The sequence below is a fragment of the Rissa tridactyla genome, chromosome 1 (assembly GCF_028500815.1).
Source record: "Rissa tridactyla isolate bRisTri1 chromosome 1, bRisTri1.patW.cur.20221130, whole genome shotgun sequence".
In the NCBI taxonomy this organism is placed as follows: domain Eukaryota; kingdom Metazoa; phylum Chordata; class Aves; order Charadriiformes; family Laridae; genus Rissa; species Rissa tridactyla.
Window position 1 is genome coordinate 167,551,724 of NC_071466.1, and position 26,920 is coordinate 167,578,643.

General features: G+C 39.1%; 1 protein-coding gene across 1 annotated transcript in view; it reads left to right on the forward strand.

The window, feature by feature from the left end:
• The window catches only part of ANKS1B (ankyrin repeat and sterile alpha motif domain containing 1B), a 449,659-nt gene that overhangs the window by 276,045 nt on the left and 146,694 nt on the right, over positions 1-26,920 (forward strand). Inside the window, exons 16-17 of the mRNA XM_054199351.1 lie at positions 4,091-4,189; positions 16,449-16,601. Of these exons, the coding sequence (XP_054055326.1) occupies positions 4,091-4,189; positions 16,449-16,601 (252 nt within the window). The remainder of the gene's footprint in view (positions 1-4,090; positions 4,190-16,448; positions 16,602-26,920) is intronic.

Consider the following 26,920-nt stretch of genomic DNA (forward strand, 5'->3'; position numbering starts at 1 on the left):
CACATGCAGAGTCTTTTTTCCTTCCTTCTCGAGCCCAACTGTTCTGTGAAACTACTGCCTTCTTACTCAGGAGATTGGCTTCCTGTATGTGCTTACAGGGAAAAAAATGGTATTCCTGAGAGCTGTGCAGAACCACAAATCCCGGGTGGGGTCAGCTACACTCTTTCCTAACTGGAATCTCAGAAGCAGGATCTTTCTAATTCATAAGTAAGGCTATCTCTTATGTGGCTGAGGAAGCTGGGATTATTTAGCTCAGAGAAAAGGAGGCTCAGGGGAGACCTTATCGCTCTCTACAACTGCCTGAAAGGAGGTTATAGAGAGGTGGGTGTCAGTCTTTTCTCCCAAGTGACAGGCGATAGGACAACAGGAAACGGCCTCAAGTTGCGCCAGGGGAGGTTTAGATTGGATATTAGGAAAAATTTCTTCACCAAAAGGGTTATTAAGCATTGGAACAGGCTGCCCAGGGAAGTGGTTGAGTCACCACCCCTGGAGGTATTTAAAAGACGGGCAGACATAGTGCTTAGAGATACGGTTTAGTGATGGGTTTTGTCAGTTAGGTTGATGGTTGGACTAGATGATCTCAAAGGTCCCTTCCAACCTCGGCAATTCTATGATTCTGTGATTAACAAGGCAGAATTTCAACAGTGTAAACTGAAGTGAGCGAGATCTGCATCTGTCCTAGTCTAAGCAATTTTGATACATTCTTACTGCTTTAATTCCAAGAAGTTTTCTTTCCAACTAAGTTTTCCTGTAGACTTAAGAAACTGCAATATCACAAAGCCTCTTATGTTTTTATGACATAATTAAAGCATAATAACCCCAGTAGAGATTGCTGTCCCATATCTCCTGTTACAAGAACCTGGCTTGTATATAAACATATTAAAGTTAAGTCTTTGGATTCAAATTCTCTAGGTGTCTACTAGAATAATTTATTTTTGGTGGATGTTTCAGCTAGTATAGCTCAGCTATTTTTAAGGCTGAAATAATGTGAAAAGACACTCTTGCATTCATATTCATTTTAATAACATTTACCATGTCACCTCTGTAAAGTTAATTGAGGTTAAATTTGGCCCATCTTATAATAATGGTGTGCATGGCAGCTAAGAAGAGGGAGAGAATTTCTCCTCTTGTCTCTGATCTGCCACGGAAGGAAGTTAGGTTTTCCTCACTCTCAACATAGAAGCCTGTGGAAGGAGACTGGAGGAGCGCAAGAAGAGTGATCAGGTAAAAAAAGCATCAGGGACTGGGATTAAGGGGAGAACAGGAGGAGACACCAGGGAGATCGGAATAGGGGGTACTGTTTTGTTCTCTTTACAGGGTGTCTGCAAAGCAGACAGCAACTTTCTACTATCAGTTTACTCCTCTATGTTAAGCAGTACTGGATTATACTGAGTATCTAAAGTTTCCTGGTTTGCTCTTGTGGAAAGATGAAGAGCTGGTTTAGCTCCATGGCAGGAGACAATGAAGTCTGTTTTACAGGAGAGATGACTGTCTGCTGCTGTTGATGCTGATGGTAACACACAGCAAAAGCTCCAGAACCTGAGCACGTTGAAAGACCAGATTGTTGCCTTCTTAGACTGGGGACAAGGAGGCAACATGAATTCCAGGCTTCCCTGAATTTTAAATATTTAATTTTGTAACCTTGACATACTTTAAAAAACATGTAATACCAACTGCAAAGAAACAAAATATGTGAATAATATATAAGAAAAAAAAAGTAAAGAATTAATAAAATAATGCATTCTCTGCTATGCAGCAACTATGTGCACGTAGACCGTGTTTTTCCTGTGCCTAAGTGTCAGTTGAATTGGGTTTTAAACATCGCAGTATTTGAAGCTGGATGCCAAGGTTACTGACACCAGTAAACAGTGTGTAGTAGCTCAGTGATGAGTACACCATGATTATGCGTAAACATCATGCAGCGATGAAAGGTGAAATCTGAAAAACAGTGAAATGAAGTGAAAGCAATAGCTGTAAACAAAATAGCTGCATTTATTAAAATGAATGAAAATGTATAGCCTTTGTTTTGGACTGGATCCTCAGTTGGCTCAGTTTCCTTAAACTCATTTCTGCTAGCTATTTCCAGCAGCTGGAGAATCCAGACCAAAAATGGAAGTTTTTTTTTCCCCAGTTCTTCCTGTAAGTTTACAGCCACCTTTAGGTTATTTGAAGGAGAAAGGAAGAATGGGGAAATTATATTTTGTATGTGTTTACCAAGGAGATGAAGGGGGCATTAACCCCATCTCATGACTATCGCTGTTTGCACAGCCTGTGCTGCATTCACTCTTACACCCTGAGATCTACTTAAACGGGCGTCATTGCACAGCTTCTCTCTTTAGAGCAGGTCTCTGCCTGCTCCTGTTCTGAATGCTGCACACAAATTCTTTCAGGATATGATCTGCAGACTTGTAGTCTTAAATCATACCACTTACTGTGAAATATAATTTTAAATGTAATAGCTCTGCAAAGTTTCCATGATTGCCTTAAAAAGACCTCCCCTAGATTTTGCAGGATACTCTGCAGAGTAGCACTTGAGAGTCCTCAAGAGTACATCTGTAAACTAATCAGTCCATCTGAAAAGATTGAAGATTTAGCAGCTGAACAGGGTGAAGTATTGCTTATTCCAGTGTGTTTTTTGAAAGCAAGCTATGTTGCTGTGGGACAGGAGATTTGATATTCAGAAAGAATTCATATCCATTATCAAGCCCTGATTCAGCAAAGTATTTAAGATGTTTTGTTATGCGCCTATTAGCATTTGATTTTGCTGCTGCCTAAGAGCTCTACTGAGTCAGAAGCAGCAAGCTAAATGGAAAGGTGGAGATGAAGTTTTTCATGGATTTGCTCACATAACAGCCTGTTTCATGATGATGTTAAATGAGTACAAAAAATAAGAATTCTTGCCTCTGCGAATTAATGTCATGAGACTCCAACAGGGGTAAGAGTTCAAGACAGGTCATCTGTTTTTTCCAGCTTCTGTTTGCAATTGTAATAGTTGGAAGCTGCTTTTTTTTAAAATGGAAAAAAAAAAAAACAACGCGCTGTGTTTTTGTCTACCCTGTGTTTTAAACTACCGAGAAATGAGGTAATCTAAAAAAGCAATACAAGATTGCCAGCCTACTTAGAACCATCTTGATTTGATCCCTGTCTGCAATTCCTTTTTTAAGCTACTGTTGTGCCTCCTATGATTCCCAATAGTCACTGCCACCTAGTCAAGTACCTTGACCTTCAAATGCTGAACTTACTACGTAGGTTGTGTCAGACTCCTTCAACTTTGCCCCGTATTGCCCACTCTTTTGATGAATTCCAAGATCGTCTTTTAGACGTCATATTATCATCTTATTTGTGTAGCCGTAGGTCCTCTCCTACTCCTAGCAACTCCCAAGAATAGACAAATTGCATTGTGGAAGCTTATTTTATGGACGTTTGTGGGAACTTATTTGATGTATTGTTTGAATAGATGGTCTTTTTCAGCTGTTTGCATGCTAGGAGTTATTTGCCCTGCCCGCAAGCAGGGAGATAAGAGCAGTGACGGGTAAAGTTAGGACTGCACTGATACAGTTGAATTCAGGGGGATGAGGGTTGTATGGGGGTTGTTGATACTACTCCCCCTCTTTGGTTTCTTCACCATTTTACTAGCAAAGAACTAAATAATTTTATCCTCATCCACTGTGCTTATCTTATTCTGTGTTAAGTACTTCCCAGTGTGGAGAAAAATTGAACATAATGTGTAGCTGGGTGAGCTAGGAGGGGAATGAAAAAAACAAAGAGTTTCTGAACATTTCTGTAGTCATGTCCTTGGTTCCAGTCAAATGAAGGAAGGTTCACATCTGGTATTTGGCTTCAGTGGGAGCTACAGTTTCTCCACTGGCAGTGCTGCCAGCAGTATAGTAATTGTCCATGTGCTTGAGCACCTTCCACCATATTTTATTGTCATGAAAATGGATGGAATCATCGGTAATTTATGATTCTGGTCAGATACTTTAAGTTAAGCAAAGTGTTCTCTTTTAAACACAACAGAAGGGCTTGTTTCCGGCTATTGAAGGCATCTGCTATTTTTTAATTTTTATTCTACTTTTTTTTCCATTTTTAGGGAAGCAACGTAATGGAAGACCAGGATCTCTTGGAAATAGGAATCCTTAACTCTGGACACAGACAGAGAATACTCCAAGCAATCCAGCTTCTCCCAAAGGTATAGTTTCTGTTATTATCCAAGTGAGGGAACTAACACCTACAGCTTTCACATTATTTAAGACACTTTTTTGAATGGAGATAAACGTAACTCTCTGCTGGTTTTGTAGACATGTTTTTTGCATATGCAACTGTGGCATAAAGTAATGTCATTGCATTGGACCCACTTTGTATAGATGTAATTGACAAACAAAGGAGAATAAAATCTACAATTTGAAGTGATGCCTCTTTAGAATTTATTTTGGTTATTTTTGGCTTTTAAATCTGTTTATAGACTGTTGTTACATATGTGTAAATAAGGCTGTCAATAAACCACAGATGTTTGTCTTTATATAGCAGTTGGCCTGGAAAAACTTTGCCCCTTATATAAGTATTCTTAAAAGCTTTTGCTGAAAGATTGTTTTCCTAATACCTGCCTTTCACGTAAGAGGTGGAGATTTCCTGCAGGCTTCATATTTGATTTATTGTCTTGTACATGAATTTCTCAGCTGTGGACAGAATAACTTGCAGTCATTTTTCCCATCATTTTTGGTGCTAGCTGATTAAAGTATAGATTTTAAAATCAGTAGTAGAAAGGGATGGTTCTTACATTTTGTATACCAGAATATATCCGTGGAGGCTTCTGCTAGCATTCCAAACAATAGAGATAGTGGGACTAGCATGAAAATTTACTATTTGGTTTTGGGAAGCTGTGTAAGGAGAATGAATGAGGAGTAGAGACCAGTAAGACTCAGAAGGCTGCCACATGTAATGCAAATGCTTTAGTGCGAGATACTAGGGCAGGAATAAAACTTGGTGTAGTGTGTGTGGAGTGCTCTGGGAGCAGCATGTGTGGAATAAATGTGGTAAACAGAGATTAGTCTGCTTGCATTTGATAACACTGGAGAATGAGAAGAGCTATTAAAGGGCTTTTCAGTCCAGAGCATGAGGCTGACATTGCTGGAAAAGGCTTTTTGGTGCATCGTGGTTTACTAGATAAGTTCTTATGGATCACTTGTAAAAGAGAACAAGGATTTCTTGATTTCTTTCGTGAAAAATGAGAAGTCATGAACAATTTCTGTATCTGGATGTGCTAGTCAATCCCTATATACTACAAGACGAATCTGTGGACTGAAATACCAAAGATTATTAAAGACAATAATGTTCCACATACTGTATTAGACAAGTGAGATAAATGGTACAAGTAGTAGGGTATATAAAAGTAGCGTGTGATGGATTACAATAGATATTTAGGGTTTAACAGTGAATTTATGAATTTTCCATCAATGCTATAATTCAAACAAAATTTTATAATCTTAATTCCTGCTCTTTGCTGATGAAATATTTTTTCTGTTTTTCATACTTCTTAGATCAGCTTCTTTGTATTCTTGTTTAAATTGTTCAAAATTAATGAATGGATTTTTAATATATCATAATTTTAGTGCTATCTGTGCTCAGCAACTGGTGTTTAGGGAAACATTGTTAATAACATCTGCTTTTGGAGAGTATACTAATGCTGAGAGCCAGATTCTGTCATAAAACTCCAACTGAGGCCTTTTAAAAAATGTGCTTAATGTGAGAAAGGAGGGCATAACCAACATCTAGAGGTACTCTTGAAAGCAGTTGAGAACAAGCTGGTTATGTGGTTACATGGAAGAATCAACATCTTCTGAACCAAAGATGATAAAGTAGCACAGGATGGCTTGCAGCATGGGCTTGAATAAGCCTGAGGGAGTCTTCAGAAGCTTCCCGGTTGAGCTAGGAAAGAGTGCTTAAGGAGCAAGTTCTTAACGTGTCTTTGATGCAAGAACACATGAAACCAAAGGCAGTCAAAAGCAGAAGCTGTGTATCCTATTTCTTCACTTAAATGGCTCAGAGTTTGCATAGTAAAAATACATAATTCCTATTCAAAACCCACACTTTTTGAAGGCACAGCTGTTGGAATGGTCATATACCTAATATGACCCACCCTTGCTGTATTCACAAGAGCTTGCTGAAAATCAAAAAACCTTTCACATCCTGCAAGGAGCCATGAAACATTTCTGTACATCTATTTGTTTGTTGATAAGTTCAGCTCTGTCATCCTGCATTCAAAATAGTGCATACTGTCTAAATATTTTAAGATCTCAAACCATAATTGGAGTCTCACTAATTTGAATCTCATTAGATAAAAATTCTTTTCATTTGTTTGTTTTGAATATGTACCTCTTTTCTGTTCCTCCTTTAATTTAAAACTTGATGACTCCTTGTGTTTTAGTACTTAATAGCATTGCTGATGATGTTATTTTTAGTTTTACTATTAATGTTTCCTGTCTTGTGATACTTTTTAACTCACAATTTGAGGTGGAAGTTAAGTGCTTTAAAAAACATCTATGGAACAACACTTTGTTAGAGGCAAATACACAGGCAGTATTGAATAAGCTTACAGGGTAAAAATCAAGCAACAAATCTATTGTTAAGGTTTTAAAAGTGTCTTTTTTAAAAGCTCTTTTTGTTATTCTCATCAATATTCATCTCTTCAGCCTGAAAATGTAACAGACATTTAGTGGCTGAAAAGAAAGACTGTCTTTTTTTACTTATAATTGCTGGCTTCCTAAAGAGTGATGAGTTTTTATATTTTAAATATCAGTAGCATGTTTAGGAACCACTTTCCAGAGCTTGAAGTAGTTTTAAATAGGAAAAACCCCACATACCTGTCCAAATGTAGATGAATTGATCATTGTAGTTTCTTATGCAGTGTTTAACCAGTATGAAAAGGTATGTTTACCCAGATTGCTCAAAATATTTTTCCCTGGTGATTCTGTATTTGAGGAGAACATTTCATAAGAGGGTAAACTGGTATGTTTGTAAGAGATTGACAGAGTTGGAGTCTTTCAGTTAGATTTATGCTTTTCAAAATACCTTTTATTTTTGTTGGATTAGAGCTAGTAGCCCAAATTCTTATCTTGCACTAATGTAATTTAAGTTATTCAAGTTTCACATTAATATTAACTAGAGCACTTTATGGCTTATTATTATTAGATAAGGTTAAGACACTCCAGTAGAAATATCATTTGTAAAGTTAACTCTTGGAATGGAAATATTTTATATGTGATGTCAGTCTTACAGCAACTTTCTTAGCAGTGTTTGATATTGCATTTAGGATTTTTTGTGTGAAAAGAATGAAATCAATAAATGTTTGGAGAAGGATTTTATATGTTTTATTAAAAGGAAGTTCAGCTGTGTCAAGAATAGAGGCAATGTCTAAAAAAGATACTGAAATTGCAAGTACAAGGGCTTAAGAAAAAAAATTAATATTAAGAAAGAAATTGTGTGCAGGATATGCTTAATTGACTAAAAAAGTAACAGCAGTCATGACATAACATTTTAGCCACAATTAAGTGACATAAGAATCCTAAGGAGCATTGTCAAGTTTTTTTGGTATCCAAAACCTCTGTGGAAGTGACTTCTCAATGGGTTCTTCAAAAACTAAAATGTTTTAGAAAATAAGAATTATCCTAGCTTATCTGAGAACTTAGCTATGAAAAAGGATTGGTTTTGTGTGGGATGCTCAGTGTATGGCTCCTTCTCCCAGCGCATAATGGGAACACATTCTCTCGTTTGACAGATGGAAGAAAGATGTTAGCCGAAAGCGGCTTTCTCTTGGCTTCAGAGCTATTCTTAAAGTATGCAGCTTGTTCCTTCCTGCACAGACAGGTCTCAGCATAAAGCAAGTTTGGGAATCTTGTAGCAGTGTTGTGCAGGCAGCCAGCCTCTTTCCTGGGTGCTTTGCAGAACCAGACAAGAAGTAGGATATGAGCACATGCTCTCTGTGAGTAGTGTTACATGAGCAGGAAAGCTGTGCTTCCAAAAAGTGCTGGATCTATTACTCATACGTAACACTCTTTTGTGCAGACACAGTAAGTCTGGCATTTAGGAAAACAGAACTCCTGTGCATGTGCACATTAACTATGCTGCGTACGTATAACAGAAAAAGACCACATCATATGTTTGCTGTTGCTATTGGCTTAGACATCCTAGAGCTTAGCAAGCTAATTTGAATCCTGGTGTTTAATTCCCTCCCGTTCAGCACAGCTAAAAAGTAGATCATTCCAACTTCCATTCCTAAAGACTCTCCAAACTAGGAGATGCTGCAAACTGGTATCCTAACGTTTGTGACCCTTTCTGGCTATGACTCGTTGGTTTTTCATCTCACTGGAAGTGAAGATGAAAAACAGAATTCAAAGGAGGTGCTTTCTACCTTCCTGTTTTTCCTTCTTCTAATGCCTCTGGTAATTATTTTCCTGGTTTGGAAGGAGGCCACTCACCTGCTCATTACAGTGCTTATAAGACCTTTAACCATAAGGACAGAAAAAGTGTTAGAATCCAGCATAACACATGAATTTTTTGACTCTGAAAAGCAAAGGTGTAGTCGACGTTATTTAAGTAATGCAGCACAGTAGGAATGGATCAGTAAAACAAGGCAGTTGGATACATCCGTGCTACAATTAAATGTGTTTACTTCAGACTAGCTTTAGACTGGTCCCATAGACCAGACGTCCCCTCCATGCATGTGCTTCAAAACTGTCTGATCAGAGCAGTCTCACAACCATTTTCCTTCTTAACTTAGCCTATCAGTGAGCCACTCTAGATATGACATGCTGTCATTTATCTGTCTCATGTAGATAACAGTAGTATGTCACTGGTCCTGCCACCAGTGCCCATACAGTAGGTCTTATTTTTCTTCCAGCTTCTTTTGTACTTTCTTGTTTGTGGTTGACTACATATTGCCTACTGCCTACTCTGAGAATAGTCAGCAGGGAAGGAAATATGCTGTATGAGAGGAAGTGCTATTCTCTTTCTATGGCAACTAGACTAGGATGACAACCTGAATGATCTGACTTGGATCTTCTGTGCATCCTTTGTCTGAGAAAAAAGACACGGATAGTTGCTTTCTGAGAGTCTTTGCTGGTGTGGCTGTTCTGCCTCAGGCCTTCACCCCTCGTGTGTTCATGAGCTACATAAGGGCTCTTGATGGGATCCGCATTCTCATCTGCAACCTGTCTGCAGGCAGCTATAAGCCGCAAAGACTCCCGCTCAGTTGTCCCACGCCTTTACTCATTGAGACATATTTATGAACGTATTTTCAGGTCATCAAAAGGAATTACGATACCTATACGGTCCATAATTCCAGTGTTGGATTCAGAGGGAACACTAGCAGTTTCTCTATGGGCAGCAGTAGTGTTAGCAGCATCTGGATGCTGTCCACCTCATGGGAAATGCTGTGCACCCTCTGCATCACCAGGTCATGAGACCATACATATCCAGAAATGGAACAAATGCCCAGTTTCACTGTGACTCTGTCTCATACTGTATGAAACTAGACTATGGCTTTGGCCATCTGCCTGCAAGATAGCAGGCTGCATGACAGACTGGACACAAACATTTCCAATGTTTCCCAAACTAAGGTCTGGGCTGTGTTCTGCACAGCCCCTGCAAGGACACAGTTAAGTCTTTTAAACTTCTTAACAGACTGAAAAAGCAAAGATCGGATTCTTCAACATCCATAAGCACAGCCCTGTCTTCTCTTTGAATCTGCTCAGAGCATCGAGGATGGCCCTTGTCTGCAGGCCGCTGCACCTTCCAGGATGAAGGGAAGACCAACTAGGAGTGACTGGAGTAAGACAAGGAAGACATGATCAACACTGAATGTCTTTTGCAGTGTTTCAAATGTAAGGGGAAGATTACAAAGAAATTGATCTCTTTCTCCTTGTGGCAACAAATTTGTATCCCCACTCCCACCTCCACACGAAGGTCTTTATGGCCTCTGAGGGGTACTTGCTTCATCCATTCACTCCTCAATAGCACTGGGTTGATGGATATGTTTATTCTGCCTTTGCCTGCCTACTGGTGTGTGGCTGTGCCAGTGCCATCCAGAAACTGTGCAACCCATTTCACTATAAAGAAGTGGCTGCTAGAAGATGGTGAGGTGGGAGGAATGAAAGGCTAACAAGGCCTACGTGAGCAACTGCCAGGACTTGGGGAGGGAGGAGGAGCTAGACTTGAAGACAGCGAGAGATTCAGGTATAACTAGGTCAGAGGGTACTTTTCTATGTTCCCTCTCAGCAAGAAACCCTTCCCTATGTCCTCCTCCCCCTCCTCCAGTGCGATACGAGGTTTTGTCCCATCCCCTCCCACTTTTCATCTATCAAGAGAAATGATTCATCTACCCTGTGCCTGTGCCTTTGGTTGAAACACTCCATGCAGAGAATGACTCTCCCCTTTCAGCCTTATGCTGGGCTGTTAGTACATTGTATTCAAGGCGTTGTGCCCCAGAGGGTCCCCAGCTGTACCGCTGTAGCCTCAGAAATGATCTCTGCCCGCACAGCGTGCCATGGCCAACTTCTCTGCAGCTGTCTCACATGCAGAGGTTCAAAGGTGTCCAGAGACCCCCAGAGAACACACTTGCTAGCGAGACATCCAGCATTAAAAAAAAGCTGAAAATCGTAGTGACACAAACAATTCCCGAGGGGTGGCACAGCCCACCATGGACTAGCAATGACAGAAACTGGCCAGTGTGGCCTAATAAAACAGTCAGGAGCAGCACTTGCAGTTGTGGGAAGAACAGAAGAGGTTCCAGCAGTCACCACAGTCTGTTGCAACTTGAACACCTAGAAAGGGTCTGCAAGAATGAGGTACATAACAGTGCCTATCCATGGAAGCAGTGTCTTCCTTCCGACTGGCCCTGCCTCCTTCTTCATCTGTCTCTCGTTGCTTCTGCAGCCGGCCCGCTGGGCGCTGCGCAGAAGCATAGTTAGACACCTCTGGACTCCTCGCAGCGGTAATGAGGTCAGCAGCCTCCTCATACTGACACCAGGCTATCCTGCTGTCAGGAAGCTTTCAACTTTCTTACAGCACAGGTTGATGAACAGCATCATTTCCTTGGGGCTCTAGTGAGCACCCTGTGGGATCTTCTGTGAAGCCGAGGAGACTGATGAGGTTTCTGACCATCACAAAAAAAAAGGTGGATGATAATAAAATCATTATAGAAGCAACAACAAATGCTGGCAATCTTAGGTAGGAAACTCTGAACTCAGTTCATGGTATTCTGGATTTACCGTTGAGGCAAGATCCTGAATCAGGCGGTGCTGTGAAGTCAATGTGCCTGTACTGTCTTTTTATAGTAAACTCCACAAGAAGACGGAAGGCTTTTGATTAGTGGAAAGAAAAGTCAAGCATTATTAGAACACAAGCTTGAATAGTTAACTTTTTAAATATGTGACGAGGTAGACAGAATAGAAAACTAGAAGGTTTATATACAGCTCTTCCTCACCCACTGTGTCTTTGCAGGCAAGTCCTCATTTTCACTTAGTGGCTTTCTCAACACCAGCAAATGCAAAGTATTCTCCGGTCCTTAGGGACCTGTGACCGTCCCCTGTCAGAGCTGCCTTTCTGCCCCCGAACCACAGGCTCAATTTCTGCCCAGGCACTGCAGGCAGCAGCTCCACGTGGTGCCCCTGTGCCAGCCAGGCCCTGTGGTCTTCACAGCTGTCACGCTCCTGAGCCTTTTCTTTCACTGCGTCAGAGGAGGAATGATCTCCTCTTCCAAGAGCATGAGTCCAACTGATCACATTTGCAAAGTACATAATATAAAACAGACAACTCACAAAGACAGGAAAAAAAGAAGTGATACCTCCCCCATTACAATCATCCAGATTGGTAGCTGGTAGTTTGATACAAGTTCCCAAAAGTGCTGCTTAAATCTCTCCGCTAGGCCAGCAGTTTAAAAGAAAGCATTCTGGGCTTGCTAAAAATTTTTCTTGCAAACCAACAAAAGCTTAAATTCACTGTAATCATAGCCATCATTTAAAAAGCTGTAAAAGTCAAGTCAACTCTTCCTCTTTATACAGCAGATTAAAAGCTTCATTTTAATACATGCAGTGTTGAGATCCACCAGATAGTGATATTACCTGTGGAGAAAATAGCATTAGTTCCCCATCTGCCTGAGAAGATCAGAGAAAACTGGTAATAGTCCATGTTGCTGAATTCACCTTGGTGCTCCCGGTGCATATGTGATTACTTTGAAGCTCCGTTCCTATTTGTTTGGCTACCTTTCAGAGACAAAAACTCAAGTACCTCCTATCCCAATGTGAAAAACTACATAGATATAGCAGTGATGCAGTTGCAAAAAGACTGATGTATGGACGGTTTCTTATAAATGCTTTCTCAACCCATTAGGATGCTACTTGACATTACTATCTTATTATGAGAAACAGCTCATTCTGGCTTCTGCTTTCTATTCATTTCAATAGGACCTAGGAGAGAAATCTCCTGTGCTTTGTGTCTTCTACCATGCTTCGTTTATATCATATTTTCTTAAACATTTATTTTTCTCTAAATCCTATGGGCTTCATTCCTAGCCTTTTCCATAGTCGGCATGCTAAAATCATCTGCAATGAAACAGCTCACGCCGATATTGTTCTTTAAAGATAACAACAGAATGAACTAGTAGCAGTGTCTGTGGAAGAACAATACTGCCCCTATTTATGAGCAGTTAATATTTGAAAGGCTGTCATGAGTTGAAGCCTGGAGATTTTATACTGCTCTGAGTCAAACAGTATGCACATAGCTGCTTAGATGTTTGACACCACTGGTGCACGTGTTGTAGCTGATGCAAAATGATTGAAATATTATACATGGAAATGCAGTCAGCAGATAGGACGTTTTTTTTCTTTCAGAAACAAAAATCGATCAGCAAATAGTGTCGGCAAGGAAGCCTGCAGGGTGGAAATGATCTGTGAGAGGGGCCTAAGGTCATGATGCAGTATGAAAAAAGAATACTAACAGTCCAAAAGCCATGACCTATTAACTAGGACTGGGATAAGATGCAACTGAGCTGGATCCCTAATAAAGTAAAGGGGCAGCACTTCCAGACAGATATTTCAAAGTGTTGGGGTTTTTTTATTTAAAAATTCCATGGCATTTTATATGAAAGCATATACTATTAATGGTACTGTCACGTCTAAATAACCAATCTGTCTGTCAATAAATATTTGAAAGGAAAACATTCAGCCATCTATGAATGACAGTTGATAAGCTAGTTGATGTTATTAACAGACAGAACAGAACTTTCCGTACAAGAGGATGGATACTAAAAGTTTAATAATTTTCATATATTAGGCACATTTTAGAAAATCTGTTTTGGATAAGAGATTGGTTCTTCATTCATGACAAAACAAAATACTGCTTTTGTGCTGAAATTGCTGGCAAATATTTTAGTTCTGAGATAATTTTTCTGCGATAGGAGCAGCAGGAGGGGGCTGCCCTGCTCGGGCAGGTGGTCTGGGAGGAGAGGGGGGACAATGGGGCAGGCAGGGAGCACCCACAGAAGGCGAGCAGGGCAGGGATGGTGGCAGTGACAGCAGACAGCCAAGTCCCAGGACAAATCCACAGGGACAAGGATAGGACAAGGTCAATTCAGGAGGGTGAGTCAGTGGGTGAGGATCAGCAAGGTGCATGGCTGGGCGCAGATGTACCTATGGCATAGCTCGGGTGAGTGTTAGGGACGTGGACCTGAGCTCACGTGCAGCTCCTGCAGAAGGTGGGGTGGCCCCAACCAGGCTTCTCACTGCTCTTTCTCACACGGGGCTGATCCAAAGTTACGCAGCTGCAGCATCCCCGACATGGCCTTGAACACAGGCAGCCAAATTTCTGGGGCAGGGAGAGGGAAGGTGGTTGCAGAGCCTGCTGCTGCCCAACAACAGGGCAATGTATTTTCATGCAGGTTATTGAGTGACACGGTGACAATTTTGTCTATTGGCACCAAATCCAAAGAGTGATGTTGTCACATACATTTCAGTTGTTCCCAGTCTTTTGCTTATTGGATTCACCTGCATTTGCTTGCCTGCAGCCCTTTGCAACACACCGTAGTAGAGTGATATCTAATTTAACAACCCTTCTGACAGAAATCTCCAGTGGGAATTGAGAATTCAGAAACTTCCCATGCTGTGTTTGCTTTTTATAGAGCCGGATGGGTTACCGGAATTGTGGACCAGACTGCATGAGATTTCTCAATCAGCAGGTCAAAAAAAAAAAAAGTTCATGCTAAAATCAGGATTTATTAAACATAAAGATCAAATAGTAATGAGCAAAAGAAATCATTTGCATAACATGCACCATCTGGGTATGCTGAAAATTGTTTCAAAGGTGCTTCACTTTTCTTTGTTAGAGAAAGAAAACAAAAATACCTTATATCTTTCAAAAGTCATGTGTTCCCTGTGGGCCCTGTACATCTTCTTCATTTCTTTCTATTATATTTTTCTTCTTCAGTTTATCGGGTCCAATCTTCTCAAGTGTCAGTTGTTTAAGCATACTTCATTTCAAATCAGCTCTTGAAATAAACTTTTCAGGAGTCAGAGCTACCAGGGTCCTCCAACATTTTTGCAGGCTGCTGGACAGGCTACTGTCGGCCTAAGATTTGAAGTAAGTCTGAACGACAATGAAAGAAGAATTTGCCATGCGTTTTACATCTAAGAATTTCATTCTAAATCAGGATGAAACTGATTGGAAAAAATTCCAAAATGTCAAGTTCAACAACAAATCTGAATTCTCATTTTCTAATGTGACTCCTTTGTTATAGAAGTGACCTGAAAGGCTACGATTCCCATTGTTATTGATGTGATTTTTCTTGTCTCTCTTTTATGATTTAAGATAATGATTTCGCTACATCATTTAAATATTTCCATTAATATTTCATATCCGACATTTGCAGCAAAAGACCAAAGAGTAAACCGTAATATCAACGATGCGGTGTTCCTGCATCACTCCTCTCTGATACTGCAGGAAACCAAGATCAACATCATGACATGCTGGCTTTCTGCGTTTGAACAGACGGATCAACGAATGCTACTGCGGCTTTCAAATGCAGACCTTAATTTTTTTCTCTGCTTTGAATTCAAATTGTATTTCAGATAAACTGTGAAAAATAAATTGGTTCAGATATTAAGATCAGAATTCTCTCCTTTTTAAATTACTTTGTCACTCACTTCAAACTTAAGCTCAAAGCATTATGTTTCTGTCACACTTCCCTTGTTTCTCGGAAAGCAGGAACGTACATAAGCAGGCTGAAATGGGAGACTGGCTTTCGCCGTGCGCAGTGTCGCTCTTGCACAGTTGGGAGATCCTATGCAAAACACAAGGTTTCTAAACCTCTAAATCTTCTTAACAGTTTGCCAGTTTAGTGTGTTATCAAGTTAGCCATAGCTACACTTTCTATAGAAAGATGATATGCGTGTAATACTGTTGAAAATCGAAGCTATTGCATAATTTTTTCTACTTCGTTATACTTCTGCTTCTGCCACTATTGCAAATTACTTTAAAATTCATAAAAGCAGTATGGTGTAACAAGCTGCACAGGTAGAGGCTCTATACATTTTTATCTTTAACGGCTAGCTTGAAGATCTTCAGTTGTGTCACTGAGAGGCAGTTGTGAAAGAGAAATTGCAGCTCTTTACTTCTTAGTAGCTTAACAAAATTCAGAAAAATAAGTTGCCAGTGGTGTTTCTTAGTTTGTTATGAAAACAAGATTTATGTGATTACGCTTTCTGTGCCTGTGTTACTATGTGAATGCAGGTGGTGTGCTTCTGTGTACGTCATTCTGTCAGTTCCATTCCAATAATATTTGGTTCGATTATCCGATCTCAAGCAACTTTACAGACAGAGAGGAATCTAAAATATATTAAATTTGCAGGAATTCCTTGAAAAATTGTGACCAGGTAGAGGAAAGAGACATTTTTAAGCCTTCCCTGGGGCAGAAAAACATAGTGTGGCTTCAAACGATTATAAAATGTCAGATAAACTACTATGAGAGATATATTAGGAATAATATAACCAAGGCAATATTTTTACTTGCAGTTTGATACCAAAAGATCCATTCCTTGGACTAAAATCTTAGGTGCAAATCTGACATTTTTTTGCAGTCAGGATATTAATAATGTCTCTTTCTCACTCTTTTGCCTTCCCTCACTTATAGATTCTCTGATGTCTAGTAAGAATTGAACACGTGCTGCAGTCTTAGTGTATTCTGGTTTGAAAAGCAAGCAGACATAAGAAAAAGATCCATTGAAAACTAAGGTTTTTTAGTGCTTTTGCTCACAAAATTGTCTCATGTTGTACTAATCATTAAAAAATGTTGATCAGAGAATAAGATAACTCCAACCCAAAGAAAATAATACAAATAACTGCTGTTCTGAAAGATGTTTCATGAATATTACCAATAATTCTTCCTTATTGTTGTTTTTCAGATGAAGCAGATCGGTCACGATGGCTACAACCCCACCTCTGTAGCTGAATGGCTGGATTCCATTGAACTGGGTGACTATACCAAATCCTTTCTAATTAATGGCTATACATCGATGGACCTTGTGAAAAAAATCTGGGAGATTGAATTAATTAATGTAAGTTGAGCAATTTATAGCAGTAGTTTCTCCTTAATACATTATGGTACTTGCCCTTACATATCAAACGAGAAAGCACAAAAGCAAATTGCACTAGAAATACTGACATCAAGTACTGTTAATGATTACAGCTTTCATGCCTATACCTGGGTTGACTGTACCCTTTGCTTTCATTTGCTTTGCCATTGTCTTTAGCACAGTATTTAATCAGCATGATTGTGTCACTGCTTCAGGATGCTGAATGACATTTAAAAATACATTTTCATACTTTATAGCTACAAAGCATATGTCTTTGCTTTTAAAGTGCCTAACAACAGTACTTCTTGTAAAGATACTTACATTTTAGTTTTTCCACATGCTCTGGCTAAATTAAACATAAAATAAGGAAACCTTAAATAATGCTAAAGGAACAAAATATTTTATTTCATACCACTTTAGCTTGAAACTTTATTTACATGAGTCAGTTAAATTAGATGCCCACATATGGGCAACCATAAACTTTAATGTGGACTGCACTGCAGAGTTTGGAATTAGATGAATTTTGTACTGTTAACAGTAAAGACATTGACAGTACAGTTTTGCCAATAGAATTTTTATGTAAGTTTGTTATGTGTCTGAAACTGAGTTGTTTCCTTTTATAAAAGATAGATGATTATAGCTTTGGATGTGGCTTTTGCAATCAACTGTATTGCCAGTTTGTCTGAACTTTAGGGCAACCCTACATGGAGAAAAGCCCAATGTCATATTGTATTGGCTCTTCACAGACAAGAGGCTGTGCTCTTCCTTCCAATATAGGAGATACTGCATCTCTGTCTCTAATTAGTGCCTAACTCCCAGAACAGACAAAGGGCTACCAGTAATCATGGGCAATCAAGCATAAGATAGAGCAGCTGATATAGCTTTATACTGGGAAACAGTTCCCAGTGTGTCCCAGGCTGGAGAAACGGAGACTACAATGATGGCGTGAAGCCGTGTTCCAACACAGTAACTGGTGCATGAGGCACAAGCAGGCATAGCCTAAGACCAGCATCTAAAGAAAAGAGAAAAAAAAAAAAGGAGAAAAAAAAAAAAGAGGTATTTCACATTAACTGAAAGACAAAACCGTTGCATGTTAGAATTTCTTTTCTTGCTGTCACATTATATGTAATGTTAACTAGCACAAAAATGTAGACTAAGAGTAAAGAGCAAACTCTGCCTTACATGTTATGTATGTTGCCTTCAATGGATGTTGTAGGTGTATAATTGAAGTCAGGATATGTTTGATGCTATCATGGGTGTCTGCTACTGAGCTGTTAATAACTGTGAGTCTTTTTTCTATAAGTGCCTGGAATTTTAATAAGAACTGGGGACCCTTTCTTCCAGAAGCTAATATAGATTAACAACCAGCACTGAGTTGAAAAAAGTGGAAGTCTCTGCTCACATTGTCTTCTGTAACTTAATTTTACTTCCCAAACATTTTGCCATAATCAATTCAGAAACAAATTACCCTTTAGCTCCCCCAAGTGGATCATTAAAACCTCATTAAAGGTTTGTGGTTTGATTCCAAACTTGCTAAAACTTAGGAAAAGGGAAGTACCTGCACTGAAGCTAACAGTAATACACTTCTGTGAAATTAGTATAAAGCAGACCAGTGTATATCCCTCTAACTTTACAGCTTAGCATCATGTTCCTGTTTAAGGTCTGTACTTCTTGGGAAACCACTCCCTTTTGCCATGAGTTGCAAGAGGAAGCTGTTAAACAGTTGTTTAAATATTTGTATGGATATAGATACCTATAGAGATAAATATTTTTCCCACCTGATATATTATTGGATTATGATGTTCAAGAGCACAGTAAATGAAACAGTTCTACGTTCTCAGAATTTCTATTTTAGTCCAGTCAGTATATATTTAATTCCCACCAATCAGTAGTAGCTAACTGTAATGAAATAATGTTCACTGGGAAAATCTGTAGCTTAGAAAAGTATTTACTGTTATTTTTCTGTTCCAATTGAGGGTAATCTTTCAGAAATGGACAAGAAATTGGTCTGAAGCATTGTGCAGTCTGGCAGAACAAGATTCTTATCTCTGACGAGCAGGCCTGCTGTCTGAAATCGATTTCAAAGGTCTCACTTCCCATTCAGGCGATGGCAAACATGAGCTTATTACAGAAAGTTTTTCATAAAGGAATGCATAAAGGTCAAAGCCACTCTGGAATAGGACTCCTGACTTGAGTAGGTCAGAATCCAGGCACTTGGAAAATGAGAGAAAAACCAGACTCAGCATCCTGAAAAGAATTCAGAGTACTCTCGGTTTGGAGGTTCTTTGTACTTAAGTTGTAGATGGAACAAAAAGTTTCATTTGCACTTACACCAAATATGCAATAAAAATTTATCAAGGGCTACAGATACGATAACTTTTTCATTTTAGCCACCAGTTTAAACAGTTGCAGCCACTGAATTCAACATAAAAGCCAGTCCTGCTTTGGTGCAAGGAATCCCTTAGTTCATATTGGGTGCTTCTTTCCATTAAGCCATTGGGAAATCAAATCATCCATGGCTTCTGGAGGGGAAGAAACAGGTTTGAAGGTAGAGATAATATCTTCTATTAGGTAAACTAGCATAGCTGAAAGGACAGGGAAGAGAAGGGGGCATTTGGTTTTTCACAAGCCCTTCTTTACGTCTTAAAAATTCTTTATTATCTTCTTTCTAAACTTTCTGTGATCATCAGCTTACATGTCTGTGGATGAAGTTCATGAAGTTTTAGATTTTTTTTTTCCTAGATCTAAACTAGTAATAAGGTCATCCTTTATCATAATGCATCTCTATATACTAATGTGAGTTTGACTTATCACATGCCTCTGAACTTCCATGTGTGATGGTGGCCAAGATACATTTCTTCTACTTCAGGGTATAAATCTATTCAATTAATCTATTAAAGCAAACAGTTCATTTTTTTTGAAAGATGGAAAGAAGAAAGCATATTCTGAAAATCTCCCTGCAGCTGAATGAAGCTGGCCTCCCTAAATTCCCTTTAGAAACTATAAAGGATGGCGAAAGAAAGGATCATCCAGAGGATGATTCAAACTGGTTAAATTATGGTTAGTTATCTGGATTACCTATTTGTCTCTCCTAATGACATAGAGAGATACTAAGAAGACTAGCTTTAGTACGAGTGTTGATCTGCTTGAGGGTAGAAAGGCTCTACAGAGGGATCTGGACAAGCTGGATTGGTGCGCTGAGGCCAATGGTATGAGGTTCAACAAGGCCAAGTGCCGGGTCCTGCACTTGGGTCACTACAACCCCATGCAGCGTTTCAGGAAGAGTGGCTGGAGAGCTGCCCAGCAGAAAAGGACCTGGGAGTATTATGAGCCGGTAGTGTACCCAGGTGGCCAAACAGACCAATAGCATCCTGGCTTGTATTAGAAATAGTGTGGCCATCAGGACCAGGGAAGTGATAGTCCCCCTGTACTTGGCACTGGTGAGGCCAAACCTCAAGTAATGTGTTCAGCTTTGGGCCCCTCACTACAGGAGGGACTTTGAGGTGCTGGAGGACATCCAAAAAAGAGCAACAAAACTGGTGAGGGGTCTAGAGAACAAGTCTTATGAGGAGCAGCTGAGGGAACTGTGATTGTTTAGTCTAGAGAAAAGGAGGCTGAGGGGAGACCTTATTGCTCTCTACAACTATCTGAAAGGAGGGTGTAGCGAGGTGATTGTTGGTCTCTTCTGCCAAATAACAAGTGATAGCACAAGAGGAAACAGCCTCAAGTTGTGCCAGGGGAAGTTTAGATTGGATATTAGGAAAAATTTCTTCACTGAAAGCGTTGTTAAACATTGGAACAGGCTGCCTAGGTGCTTAGAGATGTGGTTTAGTGGTGGTCTTGGTATTGTTAGGTTTAGGGTTGGACTTTATGATCTTAAAGGTCTTTTCCACCCTAAATGATTCTATGATTAAAGTTAACCTTTGTGAGTTACCCCTTACTCCCATGATCAGAGCTTTTGAATCTTCTTATCTTCCTAAAAAGAACAGTCTTACTTTATTTCCAACGTTGTTTTACCATCCTTGGAAGTTACTATCTAAGCAAACACATTTTTTGAAAAACTGCAAGGAGAATTGCAAGCATATGAGAGGGAGAAGGTCTGAGACGCTGGTGGTAAAGGCCATCTTCCCTCAGCTTCTCTGATCCTCCAGCTTCCTCATTGGCATTAAGAAACGAATTTAATATGCCGCTTCCTGCAATTTATTGCAAATTATTCCAGCAAGGTAATGTCTGCTCTAACTTACATGCTAGTTTCTTTCAGACTTTTATGTATACATATATAGTGTGTATGTTTCTTCAAGCAGCAATTACTTAAAGCATTTGAATCAGAAGAGTCATTTTGAAAGTTATTCATTTGTGTTTCTTACAAGCTACCACCAGCGTTCTCAGTCCTTTTTCAACAAGCCAGACTTTGAATTTTAAATTCTGTCATTTAGACCAAGAATTTTCCCAGATCCATTTTCTTCATCGTTTTCTCAGGTGTGTTCTTCCTGGGAAGTATCATTCTAATTTCCTTTTCATGGGATTCAGAATGCCTTCTCCCAGCATTGGCTTTCCCAGCAATTCTAGGTTTGTCTCCCAGGTTTCTTGGCTCATTAGAGAGGTCAGATTCTGTACCCAGGTTCGGATATCATTTATATAATGCTGTAGCTACTTGGAACTTTTCTGAAATACATATCATCTGCTGAAAAAAAGTCCACTATGTTCTGAAATCCCCTAACCCATCTAAAGTGTGCACCTGTGCTTTAAAGTATAAATGCTCTTCTACATGACTAATCATATTATTCTTGTCTGTTATTCTGCATTTCTTACGTAACCCTCCCCCTCGGGAAGTCTCTCTCTACAGGGAACTTTTACCAAAAAGATTCTTCAGGCAAGATATAAACAGCTTAAAAGCACAAAGTAAGTTATTTATTGTCTTAACACACACACAATACATTGTAGGACTAATGAACTAGGCATTAAATCAACCCCCTCCAAATGAGTCACTAAGTCTTCTGGGCACGTAGTCATCAGGTAGGGGAGGGCTGGTCTCTGTTGCTCCCTGGAACAGGCTGATCTATGATGTTGCTGAGTTTCTGTCTTCTGATTTCCTTTGTTTTCCTTGGCATTTTATACCTTTCCATGTGAGTGGTGTTATCCTTGAATCCTTGAAGTGTCTGCAACTTTACCTTTCTTATCTCACATGCTTCCAGCCTGTGCACTCTCTCACAGCTCCTTCTCACACCCTAGCACTTTTCTCAGAAGAAAGTTGAGAACGGTTGCACAGCTGCGCTGTACTGAAAGTAGGCCTTGAATCACAGATAGCTGAACTCCTGGGAGGAGGGTTACATGTAAGTGGCCTGGTTTACATTTCTTCTCAATTAGTTCATCCTGCACTGTGAGCTTCTTCTATTTTTGTACATCCATCTTTCACATGTATGATTCAGTCTTTGTCTCCTGTAAAGTTAATGTTTACCCAATGGTTTCTTAAACTCAGTTACTGTCCAGGTTGTGAGCTTTTGGGGAAGTGTTCTTGATACTGTCTCTCACAAATTGCATTCCTGGTTTACATCAGGGTATAATGATTGCTGTTCAGGATTGGATCAAAGATACTGGAGAGAGAAAATAGCTACCAATGGACTGACTTCCATTACTTAATAACTAAATGTTTTGGACCCTCCACAACATCATCGACAAGTTCCACAATTTAATTTAATTATATACTGTGTGAAAAGGTGATTCTTTACTTATAGTAAAGACTATATATATAGTAAAGACTGACACATGATCATTTCACTGCAGTCCGCTAGGTTTTGTACTGTAGTGGCCATGAAAATGGCCATACTGAAACAGATCAGAGGCTCTATCTAACCCACTGTGCTCTTTATAAAAATGGCCTTAAACAGATGACCACAGAAGGCTACGCAGATAGGAGAAGCATGTTACGAACTATCTGCATAGCATTCCTCTAGTCATTAATCATTTTCAGGTCAGGGACTTCTGGAATTGGGCAAGTTGTTCCCAACAGGTCTTTGTCTTTCTTACCTTGAATGAGTTATTGTCATCATCAAGTTTTGTTATCTTACTGCTAGTCTTCTTTCCTATGGAGTTTATGAATATATTGAAGAGGTCCATTCACAGATCTAATTTACTAAGAACCTTCTTCCACTGTGAAAACTGCATTTTTTCCCACAGTTTCCTGGTTTTACCACCTGCTTATCCATGAAAGAACCTCTTCTTATGGCTTAATGGCATGACTGGTTTTTGTTTTTTTTTTTCTTAAAAGCCTTTTAAGGGTGGCTTCATCAAAAGGCTTTAGAAATCCAGGCAAACAAGCAGATCAAGCAGACCATCAACCTCATCAACATAGTTTTTAACTGTTTCAAAGAACTCCAATAGGCTTTTGAGATTGAGGTGCCTTTATATGCAGTCACTTTAACTCTTCCTGGTTGTATTATCTGTGTCCACTACTAGTATGCATTATTGAATTACTACTAATTGGCCTGGGACAGGCGTAGAGGACGGTATTTCCATGAATCTTCCATGAATTTTCTTCAAAAATTGTCATCAATTTTGTTCCCCTGCAGTCCTCAGAAAACAATAAGGTTTTAAGGGGAAAGCGACACACCATTGCTAGCAATTCAGCAAAATTAATCCTTGAATTCCTTCTCTATTTTGCGTGCTATGGTTCATTTTGCACACTTCTACCTCCTTTCAGTCATCTCATTTGCAAACGGAAGAGTCTTAGTCCATTTAGCCATCCCATACTTCCAGAAATCCTTGCTCTGTATCTTTCTAGTCCTAATCCATACGGCTCCAATACACAGAGTGCCAGCTATACCTGTCTAATTTACGTATTTAGCTTGAGCCTATAGCTCTAAGCAATAGCAACCTCTGTATTGAACTTAGGTCTCAAAGCTCTCACGAGGCCTTAGCCAACTGGTGCACCTACAATCTCAGTACAACTTACAGTCTCTGCTTAAAGAACTTTAAAATGGACCACATGCTGCATTCAGATTCCTTGACCAGGTTAGCGTCTCACTCAGCAGCCTCCCCATCTACTCCTGCAAAGCAGATAGCAACTCCACAGCTTGATTGGGTGATACACAGCAAATGGATGGATTTTGTACAGTGCTTGCTTGACAGCTTAATTTCCCATGCTCTATAGTATGAAAATATACTTTTTCTTAGGGGGGCTGTCCTTCAGATTCTGTTTGACAAGTTACTCTGCAACTCTTCTTCTCTTGTTGTTACTTAATTTCCCAAGCGTGCCACTCTGCAGAGGCAGTTTTTGAAGAGGAATGAAACATTACAGCTCAATAACATTTTCTCAGACATTGCGACTTCAGATCTGCAACTCCTGTTCCTTTTCCTCCCTAGCCTGTGCTAGCTTTCAGATCACTGAAAAGAATTAAGAGTGCTTGGAGCTACAGGCCGTTCTGAGCTCCCAGAGGCACTGCTGACTGATAATGATGGCCATCGCTCTTCCTGTAGTTGCTTTCTAAATGGCTCCAACAATTTTGATAATCGCAAGAGCTTTCAAGACTTTGAGTCTGCATTAGCAACAGGCTGTGGGTTCTCAACTTATTAGGTATTTTGTTATTAAAAATAACTTCTATAGCTGTTGAGTTTAGAAAGTTCTCTGTACGACTTTTTCTTCCTTCACTCTTTCCAAACATTCAGGAGCTTATTACTAATGCACTTGATTAAGAGAGTACTTGAAGTTAATTTATGTGAACCAATACTTTAAAAACAGCTACATATATAAACACGTGCACGCGCATATATGTGTGTATGTATGTATTTATATATAAATGTATATAACTGAAAGTAAAGAATTCTCCAGCAGGCTAAACGATGGACTGTCACACTTCAAATGCAAATGCCACTTCTGTAGAGACAACCATATTGATGTACTGGTGCAAGACCTTAAGTCTTGTGTTTCAAAATTTCTAGATAGCATAAGATGCTTGAGAATCTCCCTGACATTCTTCAAAAACAAATGTGCCTGTTTTACTGAGGAACAGATATTTCTAGCCTTTTAACCTTTACGTTTCATGGGAGTCTTTAAAGTTCTCAGCCAGACAAACTGAACTTAAGGTCTTCTCATGAATTAGTATTAAAGGTATAGGATGCATTGAGCTATTTGAGAAAATCTTTTCTACTACATTTGTGGTGGTTTTTTATGTTAAATAACTACAATTTTGAAATGATTAATGAACAACTTTGATTGGTTTGGGGAAATAATGACGGAAAATTTCAATATCCATTCAAATTCTCTGGCTCATCTGTTTGCAAAATTACCTGAATTAGCATAAATAATAGGACCAAACACTAAGCAGAACTAAGCAGTTTTTTGATAACAGAATAGTTGCTTATATCTTTCAAATCAAATACTCTGAAGTTGGGTCTGAAACTGAATAGCTTTTGTCATGGTCTATTATTTCTTCATGAGGTAAGACATGTGTATGGATTTGCTCAGTTGCTTCTACATTAGCAGAACAATGCTGCAAATGAGATTACATTAATATGTGTTAGCTGCTATACAAAGGATAAGTCTCTAAATTACTCTATTTCCTTTTGAAATGGGATCAGTAGGTTCATTGCGTGTACATAAAAGTCGTGAGATATTATACAAATAGCAAATTTTTTTCCATACACAATAGTTGTGTAGATTTCCTTCACCCAGGGCACCCACAGAAGTCTCAAGAGGGTTTTAACAATGCACATCTTTGTTTCTTTTGCAAGAATTAAATACTTACCGATTGCAATCATATAGTAAATTTGCTCCATTGGATCTTGCATTTGCAAATGATTTTTTCTGCTTTGAACGCTCGTAGCATCTCCATCAGTCACTCAGTTCGTAAATGATTGTGGATGTTGCTGATCATTTAGAAACTGTTATTATGTTGTAGTATTGTAGTGGATGTTTCTAGAAATCTCGTTGCAAGCTCTTTATCCTCAACAAATCCATGTGCCAGTGTTGTAACTTCACCATATGTTTAACTGATGTACAGTTTCTGCATGTAACATTTTGCATAGGTAGTGATCTCGTAGCCTTTGAGTGATTTGATGTGCAAACTTCCATCTGTTCCTCATGATAATGCAAAATAATTTTTAAATACATCATCCGCTTTCCTCTATGCTGCTTCTTGCAGAAGATCAGGAGATGACATAAACCGTGGCAATTTCTGCAAACCATCTACTGTTTACCTCTTCCTACTCCCACACCGGATCATGGCAGTGCTCAGACTCAGGAGAAGTGGGAGGAAAACCACTTCTTTTAGTTCAAATACATTGCTTTATTGAGTTTACAATACAACATGGCAAAGAAAGAAAGAGAAAGTATTTGCACTGTGGACACTTTCACAGCATTTATTTTTTGGTAGTATAATGATCCTTTTATAATCCATCTGGTGTCGTTTTGCACTTAGGGGTTATTTAAATAGAAGAGATTATGTAAGTACTTTGAAATCATTTCCCTAATTCTATATTTATATTTCCTTATGTTATGGCAATAATAATTAAAAAATTATTGTTTTCTGATTAAAAAGTGATAGTAAAATAACTGTGTTTGATCAGTAAATCTAGCCATTGAAATCTGCAGAATTCTTTTAATGTTTCCCATTGCCTGCATTTATTTTTAAATGTAAGGATTTTAGTCATATCAAAATGATATAATTTTTTAACAATCACTTTTACCTCTTTTCTGAGGTGAATCTTTGTTCTTATATTAGCATTTTTAAAACCAGAGCTTTTTTTCCCCTCTCTCTTTTTCTCTTTATTCTTTCCCTCTGCCCCACGCTCTCTTCAAAACAAATTATAATCAGATAGTGATTGGCAGCAATTTTTAGCACTAATAATCAAAGCTGAGCAATTTTAGCACCTATTGTATTCCACCTGCAGGATCATTTTCTTGTCCTGTAACACACTAGGTAGCACAAATGATTGATTTATAATGCAAGATCATTTTTTTATTAAAGCAACCTACTCTGCCTGGTGCCAGAGAGGGTATTGTCTCTGAAGTAGCCTAACAAAATCTCCCTCCATTCAGGCAGCAAATAAATTGCCTTATCATCTGATTTTCTGTCTAAAAATCTTAGTGTTCTATAAGAAGGTTCATATTTCAAGTTTCAGAATGTGATCTCCTTTCTGGGGAGTACTGCAGAAGCAGCCCAACCCAAGACTTCTTATTCTCTTTAAAAAAGCTAAAAAAATAACCTCTCTTCCCAGCCCGCAAGTTCTCTGCAAAAACAGATAAAATAAATAGTCACTAAATATTTTGTTGTCCTAGGCAACAGCTTGTTCTGCCTTCAGTA